We start from the raw sequence: 22,269 nt of genomic DNA, 5'->3' as shown, positions 1-22,269 counted from the left end.
GACTGCTTAGTCTACTTCTGTGACAGAGCTAAACTACTGGATTTCACTGCGCTGATTTGAGACACATCCAAGAAAAAGGTTCTGGAGCTCATGTGCTTCTTGGAACTCCTCTAAGGCTTCAACCAGTCATGGTGAAAGGCGGCTACAAGTTTCAACACATAAATGGTAAGGAGGGACCTTATAGAAGCCTTGCAATCTGGATGTGATGCTAGACAGAAGATGAATTTGTATTCTTCTTCATAATCCATCAGACTATAAAAAGCAGGAGGAATAAATTGTCTCTCCATGGGTAATGCAAGAAAAATGTCCAGTGTTTCAAGACAGTACACACACTGTTAGAATTCAGTAGCTCTAGTTCTTATGCTTCCTATATTTACAAGTTCATCTTCAAAATCTCTTAAAAACTCTCACCACTACATAAAAAAGAAAACACATGTAGGACAAATATTCTACCATGCTCACTGGACTATTTCTCATCAAGACATGTTCCTGATTTCAAGATGGACAACAATCTAATACTTTCCTCCAGCGTTAAGGCTTCTGTATGACCCCTTTGCAGCACAAGCAATGAAACCATATATGCATTTGGTGAAACTTCCTCAGAGTTTATTTTGCATGTAATTTTACACTGTTTATACTTCACATCATACATTTATTTCTTCTCTTGAGAAAAGGTTTGACACAGACGTTTTGCCTTGCATTACATTTTTGAAACCTGGAACTGGTGCCAGTAAAAAAAAAACAAAAACAAGCCACCCTATAAAACATATTAGATCAATACAATGTAAATGTAACATGTATTAGAAGTTGCTCGTTATTTCACTACAAAGAAAACAATCTGGAAGAAAAAAAAAAGATAGATAATCAGTTCCAGTTGCTAAAACAGTTCAGTATATTTTTTTTTTAAAGTCTCAGAGGAACGGGAATGCTTTTATTAGCTCACTAGCAAAAAATGATCAAACTGGTGTAGAGGAAAATGAAGCATGATACTAAACAGTACTGTGGTAATCAACAACATGAAATTCTCTGTCACACAGTATCTAGGAGATAGATGTTATAGGGGTTGTTCATAATGTCCTTTCAGTGTGAACTCTACCGAAAGACTGTTTTCCATCACGCTGCATTATTCCATCATATCCCCTATTTTGCTTAAAGTAGAAAGCCACAAGTAAGCATTCCAAGAACCGTGAATAGTGTTTGAGTGTTGGCACAACTATTCAGTCATTTACACAATGGTTTACATAGGAAACTGCGTAAAATAATGACTTGGAAATAGTCACGGACATCCTCCTCTTTGGCTACTTTAAAAGTTAGAAAATTCAGATTTGTACAAAAGACATTCATTTCAGAACCAATTCAAATATGCTTTTAAATAAATGGAACAAAATAAAGCATGTCTCCTTAATTTGGTATTATTTTTTCCAGAACACTCTGCAATACATTTTCAAATATACAAAATCTTACTCTTTACAAAAAAAGTTGTAGCTCATGAAAGAACTCACTTGAATAATCTTAGCAGCACTCCGATATTTAACTATCTTGATTTTATTGCAAAAAACACCTTAGTTTGATCGCTGTATTTTGAGACTGCTTCTTCATGAGAAGCAATGTTTCAAAAGTTATAAAAGTGCAAGAAGAACATCATGTTCCAGGCTGAAAGGCAGCTTCTGGAAATAGTGAAATCAGTGTTGCAAGGTCCTGACATCAATGAAATAAACTCAGTGGGAAGAATTACATTTTAATTACATCTTCCAGTTGCGGTATCACTGCAGTTAGAACAAAATACTCTTCTCACTGAACATTTTTGTCACCTAAAAATAGTTGTGTCATTTTTTTTCAGCTGTAGCAAGTGAGATGCACAATGTGATTTCATTGGGAGCAAATAAGCAACACACACAATAACATCATCTGCAGGTCACCAGTCAATCAGCCTGCTCATTTTCTCCTGCAGTATTTTTGTGCAACTTCAATTAAATAAAAAATGGCATAGTACAATGCTCTCAGAGGACCTTCTCATCCGTTTGGATAAACATTTCTAATTGCAAGTTGGACTTCACTGAAGAAGAGGAGCCTCAAATTAGGTCCCACAAACCGTTAAGGCTGCCTTTTAGCCAAAAACTTCTGTTTTATTTAAGCAAACTACTTACTTTTAGTAAGAAGCATTAATATATAATGAACATTTGAATTCACTATCAAAAAAAGAGGATTGCAAGAAATTACAAACTTTGGAGCAGGATCACTCATGTTATTCCTAAAAAAAAATCCTGTAAACAACAGTTTGAGAATACCTGCTGCTTTGCAATACCTTAAGTGTAATTTTGTACTACTAGAACTACAAAACCAACATTTTCCTTTCTGCCTCTTCCGTAAAGTTTCCTCAAAAGAGGTTCTAGCAAGTCAAGAGCTCTGCAATTATACGTGAATATTAATCTTAAATTTTAAACGCCTAATATTACTATAATCAGTTTCAGAAAGCTTCCTTAGAGCAAGTTTTGTTATACTTAGTACTAGCACAGCGTATCAGCACTTCTTCTATGACTTGCTTCTTCAGTGACAGTTGCAGAGAACTTCACTTTGGGATATCCGTATTCTGAAGCACAATAGCCACTCTGCTTGGAATGTACACCTAGTGAAAATACGACAAGAACAAGAATAGCTGTAAAAAACATCAACCTCACAGGTTATAATTTCTAAGTAACAGTATGCAGGGGAAAAAAAGTTAAATAGGATAACTGTTAAAAAAATAACATTTGTACAATGTTGTGGGTCATATTAATCCCATTAAAAGATATTATTGAGTGCTTAGTCCCTAGTACTTGAATTACAGAGGATAATAAAGTTTAAAAGGTAGCTTCATTCCAATCTCTACCCTTTTTTCTTTTTTTAACTCTTACCTTGATAAAGCGGCCACCAGCAGAGGGCCTCCTCTGACTTACAATGACCAGTTTCAAAACCTGAGGACATCTTGGTCAATCGCCGGTACAATGATAAATGACCAAGTTTCACAACAGCATTTGAACACTCTTCTGGTGTGAACTGAAGTTGCCCCAAGGTCTGTGATGGCATTTCATACAGGTAAATACAGTGTATTCTTCTCACTCTTGACATTTATGGAGTTTCAGTGTCTGAACAATAAAACTTACTCTCAAAGCTAGACAGATTCAAAATTATCCATTACATTACGGCATTTTGCTTTACTCTTTTTTCCCCCTGCTGATTACCATAAAAAAAACCCAAACATATATAATTGAAAGACTTCTCTCAGATCAGAAAAGAACTTGTGGCAGTATATTTTACATGACATTCCTTCCAAGCACAGTAGAGTCACAGTCTGAAAACAAGATTGATTGATGAATACCACTTACCAATTACCTTGATATATGGTACTCCATCAATTGTCAAGCTTATGACTGTTTTTTCTGAACAAGTCAATAAAAATGAAATTATAAAAGGTAACACAAGACTGAAGATTATCAGCTTTGTTCTGACAATATCCCCCTTTGGGCTATACTCCATCCCCATTGAATGGCTAATACTGTGCAATTTCAACTACGTTACCTGCTAACTAGAGCCCGATGGCATCAAAGGCTTTCATAGTTTTCAAAATGGAATAAAGCAATAAAGCAAAAAGCTATAGGCAAAGGAGAAAAAGGAGAACAGCCGATCTTCATTGAACCAGACGGAGCTATGTCCTATGCTTCTTGAAAGGCAGCAAACAATGATTTCCCTTAAGGTTTCAATGATAAATAGCTTCTACAAATCTGTGCAGGAGAGGAAATACTTAATGAAGTCAACTAATTCAGAATGTATAGAGATAAAGGAATGATTTTAAAATTGTGTTTTGAGAAATTCTGCGCCACACGTTTGTATGATGAAGTGAGAAGGAACAGATAGAAATAATCTTTCTGAGAAGGAATGGTTAAAAACTTGCTTCAGTTAAGGGGAAAAAAATAACATTAATACAGGATACAGCAGTTCTCAATTATATTCTGGTCAATAATATATCAGATCCTAAGAGGAGTAAGTTATCCCAGTTCCTTTAAAGTCAATTTACATCAGCTAAGTATCTGAGAGCAGTGTGGAAGGATCCCCCTCCTACCACTTCACTCCCAATCAGAAATTTAAAACTGCTTTTAAGCACAATTTCAGAACTTGTGCAAATGATTGTATTTAGACTGATGAGAGATGTTTCCTGACTGATGAAGAGATGCAGCTGCCAGCTTATTAGTTAATTATTTTTTTTTCCTTACTGGGCAAATTAAACATGCATTTTAATGATTGTCTTGGTGGGCTTCTTGCTAAATCATAGAAAAGCGAAAAAAAGCATTACATCCTAATCTTTCAACATATTTCATCAGTCAGTGTAACCATCTCTAAGACTTAAATAAAACTACAAGAAGCAACAAAACAACTAGGGCATGAACAATGACTAAATAGTAATTAATGATTAAATATGATTAATTATGCATTCCACTGGTGTACAATTAAAAAAACCCCTACAGAAATAGTAGATAATTCTTGTTACAAATGTATCAGGAGTACTCCTTCCTCCCGCCAGTATTTCCAGAAATACTATAGAATATATGCTCTGCCTTTATTATTTAAATAGAAGACAGAACAGTGGAACAGTGACACTTTTATTGTGTTACTCAGTTCTGTCCTGCCTAAACATTGAGAAAAATGGCAACCGCAGTTCTTTTTGCATTGCCTAGGTAAAATACCATGGAGTTCTCTCCCCTTCCCCCCTTTCTTTTTTCTGTCTTTGAGTTATTTAGCTCTAAACTATAATTAAGAATTTTAAAGAGAATTCCAACACACTGAAATAGATCAATGATAACATCTGTTCTGAGACATGACGATACATGGAGCCTGTGACAAGCTCCATTCCATCCATCGCAGTATCTAGCATAACCCCCGTCCTTTTCAGTTGGGCTGCTAATCAGCAAGTTGGTTTCTATTTTTTACTGATGCATGGGATTCCTCTGCAGAATTTTCCCTTATTAATTTTTTATGAAGTTTCTGTTGGCTAAAACCTCAAATCTGTTGAGATGTGCCCAGACTGCACCTCTAGCATTCGAATTATCAACCACTCTCCCTGATTCAGTGTCATCTACAAGCCTGCCAAGGGTGCAATGTCTCATCATTCCAGCAAACTGCTGAAGACTCCGAAATAGTATCAGCCCCAGCAGCAATTCCTAGGACAATCTCCTTTACACCAGTCAGCAGCTGGACACTGCGCCTTTGATTACTAAAACTGTAGCAGTCCAGCCAGTTTTTAACCCACCTAACAACCTTCTTATCCAGCTCTTATCTCCTCAGCTCTTAAGTATGTATGCTGTAGGAGACGACTGAAAGTCTTACTGCACTGGCTGCAGCAACCTCATGCACACAGCTGGAGTCATTTCATTGCAGAAGGCAACCAAGTTGGTCATGCACGTTTTGTCTTTGTTAATCTGGAGTGCCTGGCAGACTCATTTCATATACCCCGCTTATTTGGATACTGGTTCCAAGGAGGTGGATCTTGACTTCTCAAGGGACTGAGGAGAGGGGATGCCTGGCCTACAATCCCTCAGCCTTCCTTTGCACTTTCACTACTGCCTTCGTTTAGTTGTCAGAAATTTCCTGATTGCTAGAATTTTTCACAGTGGAAGTCAGCAGCCTTACAATCACATCACTGAGGATCTTTCCAAACCTCTGGGTGTACCCCATTTATACAGAGTGTCTTTAAGATGTCCTTTAACTTATTGCTCTGCTACTGACACTTTCTTGTCAATAGTGTGATGGCACACAAAAGGGTCTGAGAGCAGTCTTGGCTCTTCAGAGTCTAAACAAAAAATGGCACTGAATATTTCTCTACTGCCCGTAGTACCCATCATAGGTTTGACTCCTCCTGTTGTCAAGGGACTTGCTATTTTTTTTCCCTTAAGCTACTTTTCCCATCAGTGTACTTGTAGAATTATCTGCTCGTCACTCTTCATTATTTCTGGCTAGTTTTTAGATATATATAGTACTTGGCCTGAGATATATGTCTATCTACAGACAGATAAATATAGCAGAAGTATATAGAGGTGTCCTGATTAAAACCATCATAGGAAACTTAGATATTAATCTATAAAAGACATTATCAGAGATATGCCATTTAATTTTTTTCCTTTACCCTAGGAGGAGGGTCTCAGAAGTTTATTCTTGTCTTCCCTTTTGACTTTCATATACTGTTGCAGAATAATATACTTCCAATTACCAGCTTCAATTCTATTGATCTCTGCTCTTCTAACCTGCTTCTTTCTGATCACACGTTTTATTTCCATTTGTGTCTCCTTCACCATTTCATGAGGCTGACTTGATGAACACAGAAGTGAAAACAGAATACTGAAGAGAACACAGTCGTAGCTAACCAATGTCTTGACTATCATTTAACCAAATCATTCTCTGAATCTCTCTTCTGTTCCAAGCTTTCGGTGTTCATCTTAAACGCCCTTCCCAGCTCTTTCCTCCCTACCAGGCTCATCCATCTTGGAGCAGGCGACCCTGCTGAAAGCTGGGTCAACTCTTATGTCATAAGAGGTTGCTCAGGTTACCAATGAATTGCTCTGCCTCCTGGTTTTCTATACCAATTGCTTACTTATTACCTCAGGTCCTCCAAGGTTACAAAACTCCACTACTTTAGGAAACCACAAAGACATCTAAAACCATGTGTAGGAATGCTCATGAGGCCTTTTCTGATCGGAGGGTGGAATGTGGGAAAGGCAGAACCTCAGATATATTTGGCACAGAGTTAGAATGACTCAGCTGTAAATATAAGTTTTTGAAAAAGTTAACATTCAAATGTTTAATCATCAAACAATCATCAAGAGTCTTTTTATTCTCAACTAAGTATTCAGGAGAAATAAAGTGCAATAATTCCCATTGGCTTCAGGGGAAAATGTGTGACAGAGAGGATGATGGAAGACAGAAATGCTGGTTTTAAGACAAATATGTAACAAAACTGGATTTTGTTATCCTCTCCGACCTTTTTATACTGCATGTCCATTTAAACCATGAGGCAGTTATCCTGTCTGAAACTAGGTGAATCCCACACAGGTCAAGGCTTCTGGAACTAAAATAGTTTAGCCGCTCTAACACAGAGACAGAAATACATTTATTTCAATCAACTTGTTTTCCACCAATATACATTGCATTCTATCAAGATCATAATCCAGCTATCCCACAGATGGGGGAAAAAGCAACTGGTACTACTACTGCTGCCAGGAACATAAGATGCTTTTCAGCCATACACACTCCTTATATTCTTTTTTCTGCGAATATTCAGATAATTAGAAGGAACAAAAAGAAAAATTAAAAAAGCTAAGAAGAATACAGGGATGCCAAATACAGGCACACTTGTGAACAGTAGCAGCAATAGGGAGATACCTCACTTTAGGTATTTCAGGAGGAGACTATAATAAACAACAATCTCCAAATGTATCTGAAAAACCACAAGCACAAAGTTCTGCAAATGACAAGTGCTACTTTCAGATCTGTCAGACTAGATTCAGTACCAGGTGCAAGCACAACTGAAATTGGCTGGAACTGCAACGAACTATTCTTCATCCCACTTTCAGGGTTGGAAAACACCAAGCCCCAAATATCATTTCAAGGTCATTTTGCAACAGATGGGAGAATTACTGGAACTCAGAGCTAGATCAGGCACTGCAGAAAAATATTTGATAGTGCATATTGCAGCTGGTAGATGCAGAAGGCAATGTCACAAGAGCCTGTGCCAACATTATCCCAAATTTTTAATTAAAACGAGGGCTTTGGACAATCTCATGTCTCTGTATCACTACTAATTGTCACACACTGACGCTATTCTGAGAATGTAATTAGCCATCAATGAATAAAATACATGATAGCTTTTGCTTTCTGACTCTAATTTGTTATACAAAACCTAGACATTTCAGTTTTCATTTTATGAGATATTACACATGACAAAGAAGGTATGCTTAAAATAATATGAAGTTCTGCTTTCCAATTTGTTTTTCAATTTACAGCTGTACAGCATGAATATGCAGAAAATTATTTCTCAGACTGTCTTGCTTCATTTATGCAAAAGAAGTCTATATACCGCACAGGCTGTACCTCAAAATTTCTATTGCCTTCAGCATTCTTTCTTCAGGGAAAGAAAGAGTACTTAAAAAAGACAACAAATACCCCTCGCTGACACAGACAAGCAGGCTAAAAAAAGTAAGAATGACCGACAGAGTAACTCCAGAATTGTTACACTTGTTTGTGGTTTTAAGAAGTCAAACCACCAATGTATATAAGCAAAGGAATTCATAAGTCTTAACCATCAAGAGGTAAAAATAACGAAAGACTTTGATTGTATTAAGTCTTACCAATTCCCTTAGTTAAATTGGTTAATTTTCTAACTAGAAGCATTCTTTCATATAATCTGTATAACTGTGCATGTCAGGAGAGAAAACAGTTAAAGAATACATCAGTCCCTTAAAATTCAATACATAAATCCTTACCATGAAAGCTATTCAAATGAGTATTTTCAAAGCTAAGGTCACTAAAAGCTTTGAGATCATTTCAGTCTTTGTGAGGATTTTAATTTGTCAATAGACTCAAGGAAGTAAGAAGTTGCACTTTGACATTGAATAGTATACACTAAGGTCAAGGTTAAAAACCCAACCCGGCAATAAAGATATTCTTAAAATAAACTCTATAATTTCAGTTTCATTTAATGTGAAAAGATTCTATCAGAGCATGCCAAAAATAGAGATTTAGGAAAAAAAGCACCCCAGTACTGGCAATAGGGGTAAAGGAATACTTTGACAACTATTTATTTTTAAAATGATTGGGGAGAAGTACAGAAAAATAAATCTATAAGAGTTGAAACACGTAACAATCATATTTCTCAATCAACTGTGTACTACTTGCACACCATACTCTGCAATACTCCATGCGGCCTGCCTATTACTCAATCCTTTGGGTGCATGAAGCATCGAACTATAAAACTCACAGTTTTCATATCAATCCTAGCTTTTGGTGTGGTACAAAAATACTAATGTTACTAGGACACACTTTTTTAACTAGCTCCATTTTACAGTAACATTTGGTCAAGTTGGAGGCCTTAGAAAAGGTGGACAAAATATTTTGAATATGTATTCTTAAAATGGTTCCTCTTCTCTGCACATACCACCCCAAATCTAAGCTATAACATCCAACTACAAGCAAGGTACCAACAAATGACTTCATACATAAAGGGGCACTGGACCTGACAGAACTGAAATGTCTGTATAGTACTTAACTTTCATCTTTGCAAAGAGATGGTAAGACATAAGCAAAACTAAAAGTGTATAGAAGCACTGACAGAGCACAAAACTTTCATAAAACATACCTCAAAAAAAGACTTACAGAATACCACAGTGGAGACAAAGAAATAAAACTGTGGTAAAAAGAATCTATTTTTGCAATGACATAATAGTTAACAGCTTGTTATTAGAAAGTTTGATTACATGGAAAGTTATTTGCAATTCATGTATTTGTTAACAATCCAGAATGGAGCAAGCAGTGAAATGGAAAAAGAAAAAAAATATAATAATTATTTGAAAAAGTCATATTACAAAGGACATTTTTTGAGCATTTTTCTATGAAGCTCTTAAAGTGTGTCTGACAATTTTGAAATCTGGCCCTCTACATCATTACTAAACAAACCTGAATCATCTGTTCATCAACAAACTTTTACAGTGAAACTCCTAGCGGTGCTTACAAAGCTTCCTCTTCACATCCAGGGTTCTTTGCTCCAGGAATTTCGTATCTCCCTCTATCTTCTTCTCATTTTGCAATGTCACTTCAAATATATCTTTTATTAGGGGGTGTTTCTAGAATGAATCATGTCACATCTAATCCTCTATTTTTTTAACATATTTGTGCACTATTTAAGCTTGACTTGAGCAGCAGAATTATTGCATGTGATTTCATTTTGTCATAGCCCTCTGGGCACGTTTCGCTGACACTGCTTACACACCTTAAGGGAGGTGCATCTGTCATTAAAGGGTATTTCTTTGAAGTTTGTGGTGCAGGAGGAACATGAAACTTAAATCTCATGCATTATGTAAAGAGAATATTGATAATTGCTAAATGGAAAAGAACCTTTATGAGTTTATTGGGGCAACATCATTATGTTTCTTGAAAAGAAATTTGAGGGGAAAGTTCACTTGGATTTTAGAAACTGCAACTAAGACTAAAGCAACTGCCAAGGATGACTGGTTCCTCAAGAACTGTAATGTAATTTGCTATTTAAAATAAAACTTTGATGGTTTATTGTAAAACAACAGTAGGAGGCATTTAGTTTAACTTTTATTCTTTCTTGGAGTTCTAGCTTGCCGAATTTAATCAGGTTTTCCAGACTTCTTTTCACTCTGATTACTTATACTTGGTGTCTTTTACTAGTGTTTTACCTCTATGTGGTGCTTGTGGCATCTTCTAGGGTGTTGGCTGAAGGTGGTCTGTGAATTGCATTGCTGAAGGACATAAAAGAAAGTTAACGTGACCCATGGTGCTGGGTTTCTTTCGGACTCAGAAGTGCCATTGCCATGCCACGGTTTATGCCACAAAAGTGCATTTGCTGCTTTGCGTGTCACATGCCTTGTCTTCCACATGCTCCTAGCAAATCGCATCTCCACACCTGGTGGCTTATTTTTCCTGTCTTGAATGACTTGCACTCACCATCTAAGAGTCTAAATGCGAAATTTACATTCCAAATTACTGTTAATTGGCTTGCGAAAGTTAAGTTAGTGAGAGATAATTAAGTTGCTCTCCAATCACCAAAGCAAGGTATTTGAACTGGACACATGAAGCAAGAATTCTGGAAGCATTAATTTGCTACATGACCTTCAGGAATGAAATTTTAGCGCCTTAGTTTCTTCGTGTGCAAATGACCATAGATACTTACCTACGCTATGAGGGCATTGTTATATGCAGATACTTTAAAAAAAAATAGTCCCCAAGATCTTTTACACCAAGCACAATGAAAGCACAGGAATTATTTCATGTAATGAAGCTAATTTAAAACAAGCAAATGCCAATACTCTGAATAAAATGAACTAGGGTGACTGTGAGCGAAGGAAAGATCTTAGAAGTGACAATAATTCTCAGGAGTTTAGATCTCATGAGAGATGTTAAGATGTGACACTAGAAATTGATGTCTCCATTCTGTCAGAGAAGAGCGGGAACTGACACAAATCAGGGCAGATAGTTCATTTTTGTACCCTGTTAAGATCACAAATGTAACCTACTTTCAGGTGCTTATGTGTATAGAAATACCTATGCCTAAAGATACACACCCCTCCACCCATGCGTATGTTTTAGAAAACCTAGTATGTGATATAAGCACTCTCAGAACTTTTTTCAGTGAACTGTGCCTTAATTCATGGCCTTTTTGAATTTACTTGTACACATATACATATGTCAAGACATATGTAACAAATGGCAAAAATTATTTTAAAATTATTAATTGTGGTAAGTGATTATGATTTTAAGAGTAATGAAGAAAGGGAGAGGTTTTATTAGTCACCATCTCAGCTAACAGAAATTGTATGCAAGGATATGCATCCCACTTCATCTGAAATGCTATTTGAGAAACACTTTATCCATTATTCACATCGCTTTAGGACTGGAAATTCTTCATGGTTTATTTTGCAAAGTTTTTCTGTAAACTGAGGAGGAAAAAGCCAGTTGGGAAAGGCATGATTTGCTTTAATTTGTACTTGTGGAGTTAAGCAAATGATTTTAAGAAAGTCATGCAAGATTCAGTTTCCACAGAGCTTTAAATCACAAAGCAAGCATGAAGATGGAGTTTCTCAGACATGAAAATAAAGAAATTATGATACTCAAAATGACAATGCAAAAGCATATTAGAATGTTTTCATGCACGTTGGCAAGGAACGCTGTACACTGCAAGTACATGCAAACTTAAATGTAATGTCAAAAGAGGAAAAATCGTTAACATTATGTCATAATCAAACCATAAAAGTGTTCTCTACTGTATCCACACAAAGGCTGATTTCAGAAAACAAATTTAAAAAAACACCACCCCCCAAATATACTCCAAGACTCCCTATTTGTCTGAAAAATTTAAAAAATATTCAGATGAAAGCAGAATAAAAAAAATTAAAAATCTTCCTTACCATAAGTGAATTAGGTCGATAATTGTGAGGATATTCTTCAGAGAAGTACTCCGTATTATGGTCCAGCCTTTGATGCCCTCCATATTCTTCAGCATCAGAATCCAGAAGCATTTTATACTTAAAAATGACTATTAAGGAAATAAATCAGAGCAAAAAAACCCTAGGACTGCTGCAACATAATTCAAGGTAATATACTCAATATAGAGCAAAAATAATAATTAAAACAAAATCTTAGAAAATAGTGGAAAAGTATGCAGAACATATAAAAGCTGGATGATATTTTTGTCTTGAAAGTTTCTTGTCTTGAAAGATTTTTAGTAAAGAAAGTACCTTCCAGTGCCTTCTGGAAGTCTCCATGAAAGATGCATAGTATGCACTGCACTATGTGATGAACTAGACTAAAAATGTACCACTAAACGAGTTAAGTTACATAACTGTGACAGTCAAAATCAATTAGCTTTTAACAATATTTTACCATCTGCGCAAAGAGAAAAGTGTATGATTTTACAGAAGAAAACCCCACAGATTCTTTGGGAATTTTTCAGAAAGTAGGTTGAATTATTAGAGCAGAGAGTAACAGAAGAACGCTTACATTTAATAGAAAACATATTTAACTTTTAACAGACAAACATTCTGACTGCAGTTATTTGAAAGGGGTAAGTTATTAAACGAAGTGTAATGAGCTGGGATACCTGTACAGATACTTAAAAAGAGTCAAACACATTATAAAAAACAAAACAAAACAAAACAACATTGAAGGAAGAAAAGCAGAAAGTGTAAGACAAGAAATGGACAAATATAGAGCTAATGCACTGAAAAGAAAATTTCTTCTTATTTGAAACAACAACAAAAGATTCATTTAATTTTTATTATTGTCTCAGTACCTTTGAATTTCTTGCCTGGACATAAATAAAACACCCTTTCCCCTCTCAAAGTTACAACAGAAACTCTGTATTTCCACTCCCCACTCGCAAAAACATAGGAAAATAACTGTGGTCTATAACCCACAGTATGATTCCTTAGTTTTAAAGGAATAATCTTACTTTGCTAGAGATTGTATTTATTGTGACTAGGTAATAGTGAAGCAACACACAAGTCAGTGGTTCTCAAACTGCTCTTGGGCTTCTGTGTTTGCACAACCTTTTCAAAATATGCCTGCTCACAAGGCTTTATATTAACAGAATTGGTTTTAAGTGTTTATATACTCCTCTCTATCAGATGAGATAAATTTACCAAACATCAGTCTCACTGGTTTAAATGTCTAGCAACAAGAAACACAAAGCATGACAACACAAAACATCGCCTAAACTAACAGTAACTGCAAATTTACTCTGAATATTTCTGTTTAGAAGATTGCACAGGTTTTGCTGACAGAAGGCAAAGAAGAAGAAAAACAGATGCACATGAGGACAAAATCAAAGCTGTCAACTGGCTACCAAATCACTGATGTTAAGTAAACCCTTCCCCACATGCATGTGCAATGAAATGTGAAAAAGGTCTGTAACTGCCAAGTTAGTTGTTGATTTCTAGAGGGCAGGTGCCCAAAGGGAGAAACAGCACATTTCTCTGGCAAAATCTTTGTGTTTGTTACTTTAGAGAACCAAAAAGTTAAAAAAATGACATTTTGCAATCTTTAGTCCTCAGTGTCTTGCATATGACTACATACACACGTCCCTCTTTCTTTTATAAACTCATTCAAATTCCCATTCATTTGTTGTCACTTACAAAAATGCAAACTGCGACTCACAGTTACTCTCTCCAGCCCTTTCAAACCCAGCATCAGCAGTGGCTACTACTACTCTATGGTATATTTTACTAACATGGGAGGGGAATGTCTCCCTCAAGCATTTCACTCTTTGCTTGTGATCTATGCTATACATCAAGCTTAATAATTTATCAATGTTGCTGAAAGCCCTGACATCTCTAATGATTCCTTTAAAACTATTTACAGCAGGCATGACCGTTATGGCTATGCTAATTTCAAAACAGTTTACCCCATTTCCTCAATCCAGGCTACACAAGTATGTCTAGCAGCGCCCTCCAGCACACAGTTAATATCACTGTGTTTCCACATCTCACAATGTAGCATATTTGGCACAAATACTGCTCACCAGATCCTGAATAAAGGGGTCCAAAAGAATTTAAGATCTTCCCAAGTTCACAGTCAGATATCTATTTCTCAGGAAAAAATAACTTGTTTGGTAAACATGCTCATTTAATTCCGAACTTAAACCTCACAGAAAAGCTGTTTTTCACATGTTGGCATTTTACAAGCATCTAGGTTTTCGAAGATTACTTTCACAAAGACATTAAGTAACACTTGTTCATTTTAACCAAGCACATTGTAGAAATATTTTCCTTTGCACTGGGGTCAGCAACAGTTTGGTGGAAATACTGTGTACTCTGACTCAAAAAAGCCTGCTTTCTGTGCAGTTGGATGCTCTAAACTTCTTAACCACTATAACAAATCGTGTTTGACAAATCTAATTGCCTTCTACAACAAATTATCATGCTCAGTTGATGTAGGGCAAGCAGTGGACATCGTCTACCTGGATTTCTCCAAGGCTTTCAGTATGGTACTCCACAGCCTCCTCCTAGAGGAACTGTGTTATGGTTGAGGTAAGTGGTTTGTGCAGTGGGTGGGGAACTGGCTGACAGGCTGTACCCAGAGTGGTAGTAAATAGCTCTTTTCAAACTGGCAACGTGTCACAAGTTGGGTGCTCTAGGGATCAATATGGGGCCCGATGCTCTATTAATATCTTCATAAGCGATCTGGATGATGGGATCAAGTGCATGCTGATGAAGTTTACAGAGGATACCGAACTGAGTGTGAAAGTAGACACTCTGGAAGGGAGAACCACCCTGCAGGAAGATCTGCATAAGCTGGAAGATGGAGTTAACAAGAACCTTATGAAGTTAACCAAGGACAAGCGTTAAGGTCTTGTACCTGGGATCAACTTGCCTGGAGAGCAGCTCTGTGAGTCCCACCTGGGGGTCCTGGTGGATAAGCTAAATATGAGTGAACAGTGTGCTGCAGTGGCAAAGAAAGCCAACAGGAGGCTGGATTGCATCAAGGGCATCACCAGTATAGATAAAGTCATTATCCACACTACTTAGCACTTGTCAATCCACACCTGGAATACTGTGTTGCTTTGGTCCCCACAATATTAAAAAAGATGTGGACAGGCTGGAGAGGGTCCAGAGAAGGGACATGAAGATGATCAAAGGCCTGGTAAGCCAGGCATATGAGGAAAGGCAGAGAGAACTGAGGTTTATGGGAGACCCTCATCCCATGTTCCAGTACTTAGAAGGTGGTTCAAAGATGATGGAGACTTCCTTTTCACAAGACGTCACATGAAAAAGATGAGGGGTAATGGGTGCAAGTTACTCCTATAGATTCCTATTGGACAGGAGAGGAAAATTTTTCACAAGGACATCACACATTAGAATAATCTCCCCAGGGAAGTGGTGGATTTCCCAACACTGGATGCTTTTCAGATTCCACTGAACAGGGTGCTGGGCCATCTTATCTAGATGGAGCTTTTCCTAAGAAAGTTTGGACCAGATGATCCCTGAGGTCCTTTCCAACCTTGTATTCCTTTCCAACCTTGTATACCATGATACTGATGCAGCAGAGTGCAAAACATAATAAACTCTTATAGCAAGCTGGAAATGGAAAGGCTGTCATTATCTACCACATTAATTACTGAATTACTATGCTTTTATGATGTTTCAAAATACATATTTCAACACAATTTTTTATTTGATCTTATGCATGCTTAATGACACATAAAACTGTACTAAGTAAATGCAAATCACAAAATAGGATAATGTGTATTTTGTTGCTTAGCCCTTACTATTCATAAAAGAATCTAAGTGCTGTTTGTGGGGGTGATGGTCCAGCATAATTAAAAGCTTTGCTGAAGAGCAGATAAGCATTTCTACAAACCAGCTGTAAAATGATGTAAGGCTTACTGAGCATTTATAAAGAAAATTCGATGCATGGTCTGGTTTGACACACAAACATCTACCATGAATGTTCACACATGTTCAAATAGTATCAAGTACCTTGGATCCTCTGTATTACATATACAACAGCTTTATTTGCAGTGATAACCTATACGACAGGTTACCCATCGAGTTAGAAAGTCTTGGTACAACTGAGCAAGACTGGACACTTAGGAAGGATAAACAAACTTACACAAAATATTAGGCAATCCTGATTGTTTCACCCCTTTCATAATCTGTTTTAAGATCAGGATTAGGAACTGTTATAGTTTTGATTTTCTTTACAATGAAAGGTTAACCACCCGTACTCACTCCTGGTTCTCTGGTGGTCTGGTAGTCGTACGTAAATCAGCTCTCATTTTGTCACTACACTTCTCAATATATAGACAAACACCTAATAAAGACTCTATTTTTCTCCTTGATACCATTTCTTAGCTAAAAACAAAAGCATAGGGTTCTGGCAAATGAGAGGAGACAAAGATAAAAGTACAGACCAAAAAGGATCAAAAATTGTGCTGAAACACTTAATTCTGTATACTGAAACTTTCAAAAGTGAATTTAGGCTAGAAAGAAAGCGTATAAACAACAGAAGACATGGGAATGTTTTTGAAAAGCTTTTGATCCTTTAAGCAGTATTGGGATCAGCCTTCTGTCCTGAACCAGCTATAGTGGTGGCAACAGGAACACTGGCATGATCCCACGCCTAATCCAGATGGAAATTATAACCATGCAAGAAGATTAATTTTACGCATTCTCATTACATCTACATGGATTAAAAGATTTACTGCCAAAAGTTAGGGCTAAAGGTAACCCTGGATGTTTTGTTTAGGGTGGGTTAAGAAAGCTTTGGGTATTTTTTGTTTGTTTGTATAAACCAGAACAACTTTCCTATAAAGCCTTTTTGAATATTTCCTAGGGGAAGTCCTTTACAGAAGTATATACAGTGTCACAGTCACACACAGCATACAAAAGACTATTTCTTCTTAAGAAGTCTATATCTCAGTAGATAGTTCCATATATTTATGTATTTTTCAAAATATACTAGTAGAGGTTGTACAAAAAGCAAGAGACATTTAACTAAGACATTTGACACACCATGCGAGAGTGCAGAAAAACAAAACCCTGTAGACTCCAGCCCAAAACTGTCATGGATTTTTGACGAAAAATAGGCTCTGCAATTTATGTAACAGCAAAAGCTAGTTTGCATCCTCCATGTGAGATCTTGTACAACATATTAGAGAAAAAGAGAGCTTTTTAAACGTGGAGAAATGGGGAGAGGAAATAAAACTTCTTAGGGAAAAAGTTAAAAAAGTGATTAGATTAGAGTGCTGGACCTGTTTTGGCCCAGCACTCTAATCCAGAAAGAGATATTCCAGGGAGGCCACCATCTTTCAAACAAACTTATAAAAGACTAAAAGAATTTTTTCCCCTCAAGTATTAACAGTGGTGTGTAATACCCAAGTGCTGAAAACTTCTATTATTATTGAAACAAGACCTTGAATTAAAACAGTTCAAGCAGTGTTCAAGGAAGAATCAAAATATGTCCAAATACAGAAGAAAAAAAAAATCTACATTTAAAATGAACTAAGAGTTTCTAAATCAAGATGTCTGGCTAGATGTTCTAGATGCACCTTCTTCTAGAGGCTAAATGTATATAAATCCTGGTGAAAACACTGTGTTTTCAAGATTTTACCTCTTTGAAAGCCAGCAAGAAGCAGAGATGACAGAAGAATATAAATATAAAATGTTGGAGCAAGCCACTGTAATTTTAACATTAAAGTACAGCCACTGTAATGGCCAAACCAAGACTGACTCCATCTGATGCTAAGCATTAAATGGCTTCTTAGCACAGTTAGTTTGCTAGCTATGTGTACAGTGACGGCACAATACTTAAAAGTCTTTAACGTGTTGGATGCATTTTGACAGATCCAACCCTCAAACTCTTGGAAAACATTTTTGCCCATCTTAGATGAAAATCAAAGGCCAGCTTTCAAGTATTGTATCAGCACTTCTCCTTAGTCTTGTGTTAGCAACTAAGCAACTAGCATACAAGTAGCATACATGTGAATGATCTTTGATGTTGTAACATAGGGATTCTCAGAGGCCAGGTTGAATAAGCTGGCAAAGTAACGTAGAATAACTCACACCAGTATTTAACAGCTGAATATACAAGTCTTTCCAAGTTCGCTCTTTAAAAAGAAGCCAACACTGTACAAGCCCTCACTGGTTTCACTTTGAGAATGTAATATATTCCATAGGTAGAGCTCTGTGTGTATCTGTTTGTTTATCTTGAAGATATAACCCAGGGTTATGCTAAGAAAAAAATGAAAATTGAATTTCTTCAAGTGAGGGTAGTTTATACAATCTTTAAGAACTTTTCTGACAGAAACAACACAAAAAGCTGTGAAGAGCTGTTATTTAGGAGACCCACTGCTAAAAAGCTGCCAAATAATGAGAGAAGAGCTCACCTAGGCAAGAAGTTCATCTCTACTTACCACAGGAGTTTACCCACAGGAGGTTAGAGCACAGTATCTTAAGCAAGTCTGAAGGAGAAAAAAGGCAAGGATCAGAAGTCATAGTGTGGGATTGTAGAGATGGGAACCACAATGACTCAAGCTGGAAGGGACCTACAGTCAGCTACTGGGTCAGACCAGATAGCTCAGGTCTTATCCAGCAACGCCTTGAAAACATCTAAAGATGGACAATCTGTCTGGGCAACCTGTTCCAACACTTGCTTGACTGTCAGCACTGTTCGGATACTCTGGTTGAGATTTTAGATTGGATTTACTGGCATCATGATCTACATTTTTCCAACACCAAAGATACCTAGTAGAGAATGCTATTCATTGCTGATTTTTCAAAAGTATGTAGAAAAGCTGTTTGGAAATAGCAATCAGGTGGAAAAGCCACGAGGACAACAATGAAAATGACACATAACTTTCATGTACTGCTGTCCTGGCAGCAATTTCCATTGCCAAAATGCTGGCTGTGAAAATTAAAGAGGTTATCCCAGCAACAAATGAAGACAAGAAACAAAACAAGAAAAAGGAAAACCAGGCATGCCAACAGTTGTAGAACTAAATCTTATTCTCAAAATGGACTGAAAGAAAAGGAAAGGATACCAAAGACTAGCAATTTCTCACAGAAATCAATTTTGTAAAAAGCAAGTGATGGATACAAACATACTTCATGTATCTTTGATGTGCACACAAACTAATAAGTATAGCCACAGATGAACAAGGTTAATTAATGAACTGTTCATTCAACCCATATCCTAGAAAGAAGCCTAAATAAAGAATATAAAAATATTAAAGAAGTTAAAAGGACAAAATTATATGCTATTAAGACACATTAAGGAAAACAAGAACTCAGTCATTAAATGCACCATAAACACAGGGAAGATGAAGGGAAGTACAACTGCAAGGAAGACTGAGAAGAGCCTGAAGTGGCACTTTTGTTTTTCATAATTCTTCAATTTTACTGAAAAAAACCAGGCAGCTAGCATAATTAATTTCAAGATGAAGGGTACCTCTGTTCCTCCTCACCACACACTCATCGTTTTGGAGAAGACTAAAGGGGTCAACTTACAACTGAGAAAAAGCATATTAGAGACTATTTGGATTAATTATCTAATTAAATTAAACACCCTTGCCTGATGAACTTCAGCTCAAGATATTTTGAGCATAGTTGAAGCCGTTTAGAACTTAACTCATGGCACAGGACTGAGGGGAAGGGGGGATACTATACCTTTTGCTTCAATCAAATACAGATGCTTTCTGCTTTTAAAGTAAATCTAAGTCTGGAAGTTTGGAAAACTATATTGCTTGATAATCATGAACATAAAATGCTGATTTACTTTTATGCCAAGACAATGAGCCTTGTAAAAAAAAGGGGGGGGGGGAAGACGGGAACATGTATATCATATACAGAGAGCATACTAAATTTTAAATGATTCTTAAACACTGCAAAAATATGTTTAACAAAAATCAACATGGGATTTTATGGAAGGTAAAGGTGTTACTTCTGAAATCTTTAAGTTGATTTTATTTATTCATACGTTCACTCTGTCATAGATTTCATTCACTCTCATTCCAAGACCCACATGCCCAAGTAGTCCTTCACATGCATACAACAGTGATTGCAAGGGTTATCAGTTACCAAGTCTTCATCAAGTCTCTTGGGTCCTCTTCATGATTCAAGAACCACCTATTTTTTTGACAAATCTTTTATACCTTCTGAAAGTTGATAGTTATGATCTTTGCTTAAGAATCTTGGTTACTGCAGTATCTTAGAGCACCATTAGGAAAGGTTTGCTTATTCTTGTTCAGTAGAAACTCGTCTATTTTCCTATTGAGCTAATGGAAAAAGGAGCAGCATGTAGAAAATCTTGTCAGCATATAGTAGACCTTGTTACTAGCCATCCCACTACTGCTAGGCTGTACGGTCCTCTACAAGTCACCTGGGCCACAGCAAAGATAGTGACACTTATCACAGTACCAACCATCTTGTCTTGACATGAAAATAGCTCCTTGGTTTTACTGCTAGAAACCAATACATTACCAATTACCAATACAGGCCACTCTTTTAATCCTCACTTTTGCTGCTTCCAGTGTTTTCACAAACACATTTTCATCCACCTATTTTGTCCACACTGGTATTATTAATATTATTATTTTGCAGACCACAAAGTTTATAGTGGATTCAGACAGGCCACATGATCAAAGTAAATTCATGAATAGCCCAGGATGAAGGAGTGGATGTTCAGGTGGGATAAATGCAATGTTACATGGACGGGACGAAGGATTATGTAACTGCAGGGTAACAAATACAAGACAAGAAGGAAACAGAAAACACCAAAACAGCACAGCATAAATGGAAAATGTCCTTGCAAAATCATCACGTAGGATTTTTAATTTTCAACACCATGAATCTGCCTATTCCTCCAGCTTCAGTACACTGTCAGAACTGTGAATTGCTTTTGGTACTGAACTTCAAGAAAAATTAATTCTAGGAAAATGATTCGAAAACTTTAACAAGAGGAGTTGAAAAAGTGACTTCAGTGCCATCAAAACAGAAAGGCAATCTCTCCTCCTTTAAAAACAGGACAAATAACAGTACCTAAACTATAGTAAGACAGATTTCAATTAAACATTTATAAAAACATTCTAATGGCAGAAACTGTGACATTGCAGGAGTAGATCAGATTACAAAAGTGCGGAAGGTTATTTTGAAATTACTGTAGCTAATGCAATAATGTAAACAGAAATCAAATCAAAGCCCCTTTCCCGATATTTCCCCTTCCTTTTAAGACATGTTCTTTTTGAACAGAGGAAACGAGGTTTCCTTATTGAATTTTTGTACTGCAGACAGGCCTTAGAATCAACCTCTATCCCACAGAAAGGTCTGGTCAGTATTAAAATAGAAGCAAACAAAAAAATCCAGAAAAACTTATGGTTTCCCTGTTAACATGCAGCATTTTATCCACAAATAGAACCAGAGACAGCTGACCTAAATGTTGTTAAGCAAGTCAGGCAGAAATAATTTGTTAGCTCAAGCTGCCTGTTTCTCATGAAAAGGCTGCTGAAAGAGCCAAACTTACTAAGTAAAATTCCAGCATGAACATAGAAATTTTCTTTTTTCTTCACATAATGAGACAGAAGTTGGGAACAGCACATGCTGCTCTAATAGTTACACAGAGTCGCAGTGCTAGAAACCCCTGTCTTTTCCTGCGCAGATCAAAGCTGCATTCCTACATCAGTATGCTATATTCCTTATTCACACCTATTAACCTGAACACATCAACTACCTTATAGCATGTGGCATTCAGCTGATCTTAAATTAAGTTCTTTGTCTCCGGAGCTGGATAGCCCCAGAATTCTAACCGGCAGGGACACTTACACAACCGCACTTCAAAGCGGCCTGCAAAGCACCGGCTTCGCCTTCAGCAATCGCAAGCCAGTGACTCATTCAAGTGACCTTATTTGCTCATTAGAAGCTCTAGGTGCAGGTTGCAAATGTCAGACAGCCTGAATTAATATACTTTTTTTATAAAAAAACCCCAGTAGTATGTTTTTTCAGCATTTTGATG

General features: G+C 36.8%; 1 protein-coding gene across 1 annotated transcript in view; it reads right to left on the bottom strand.

Annotated features, from left to right (window-relative positions):
• Window positions 1–580: 580 nt before the first annotated feature.
• Window positions 581–22,269, bottom strand: part of GBE1 (1,4-alpha-glucan branching enzyme 1) — a gene marked incomplete at its 5' end in the record, with an annotated part of 165,499 nt that continues 143,810 nt past the window's right edge. The window contains 2 exons of the mRNA XM_084276813.1: window positions 581–2,626; window positions 12,174–12,301. Coding sequence (XP_084132939.1) covers window positions 2,570–2,626; window positions 12,174–12,301 — 185 coding nt within the window. The 3' untranslated portion in view covers window positions 581–2,569. The remainder of the gene's footprint in view (window positions 2,627–12,173; window positions 12,302–22,269) is intronic.

This window comes from Gallinula chloropus (assembly GCF_964237585.1).
Source record: "Gallinula chloropus genome assembly, chromosome: 1".
Lineage (NCBI taxonomy): Eukaryota > Metazoa > Chordata > Aves > Gruiformes > Rallidae > Gallinula > Gallinula chloropus.
The sequence above is the reverse complement of the archived record's forward strand: the minus strand, read 5'-3'. Positions and strand labels throughout refer to the sequence as shown.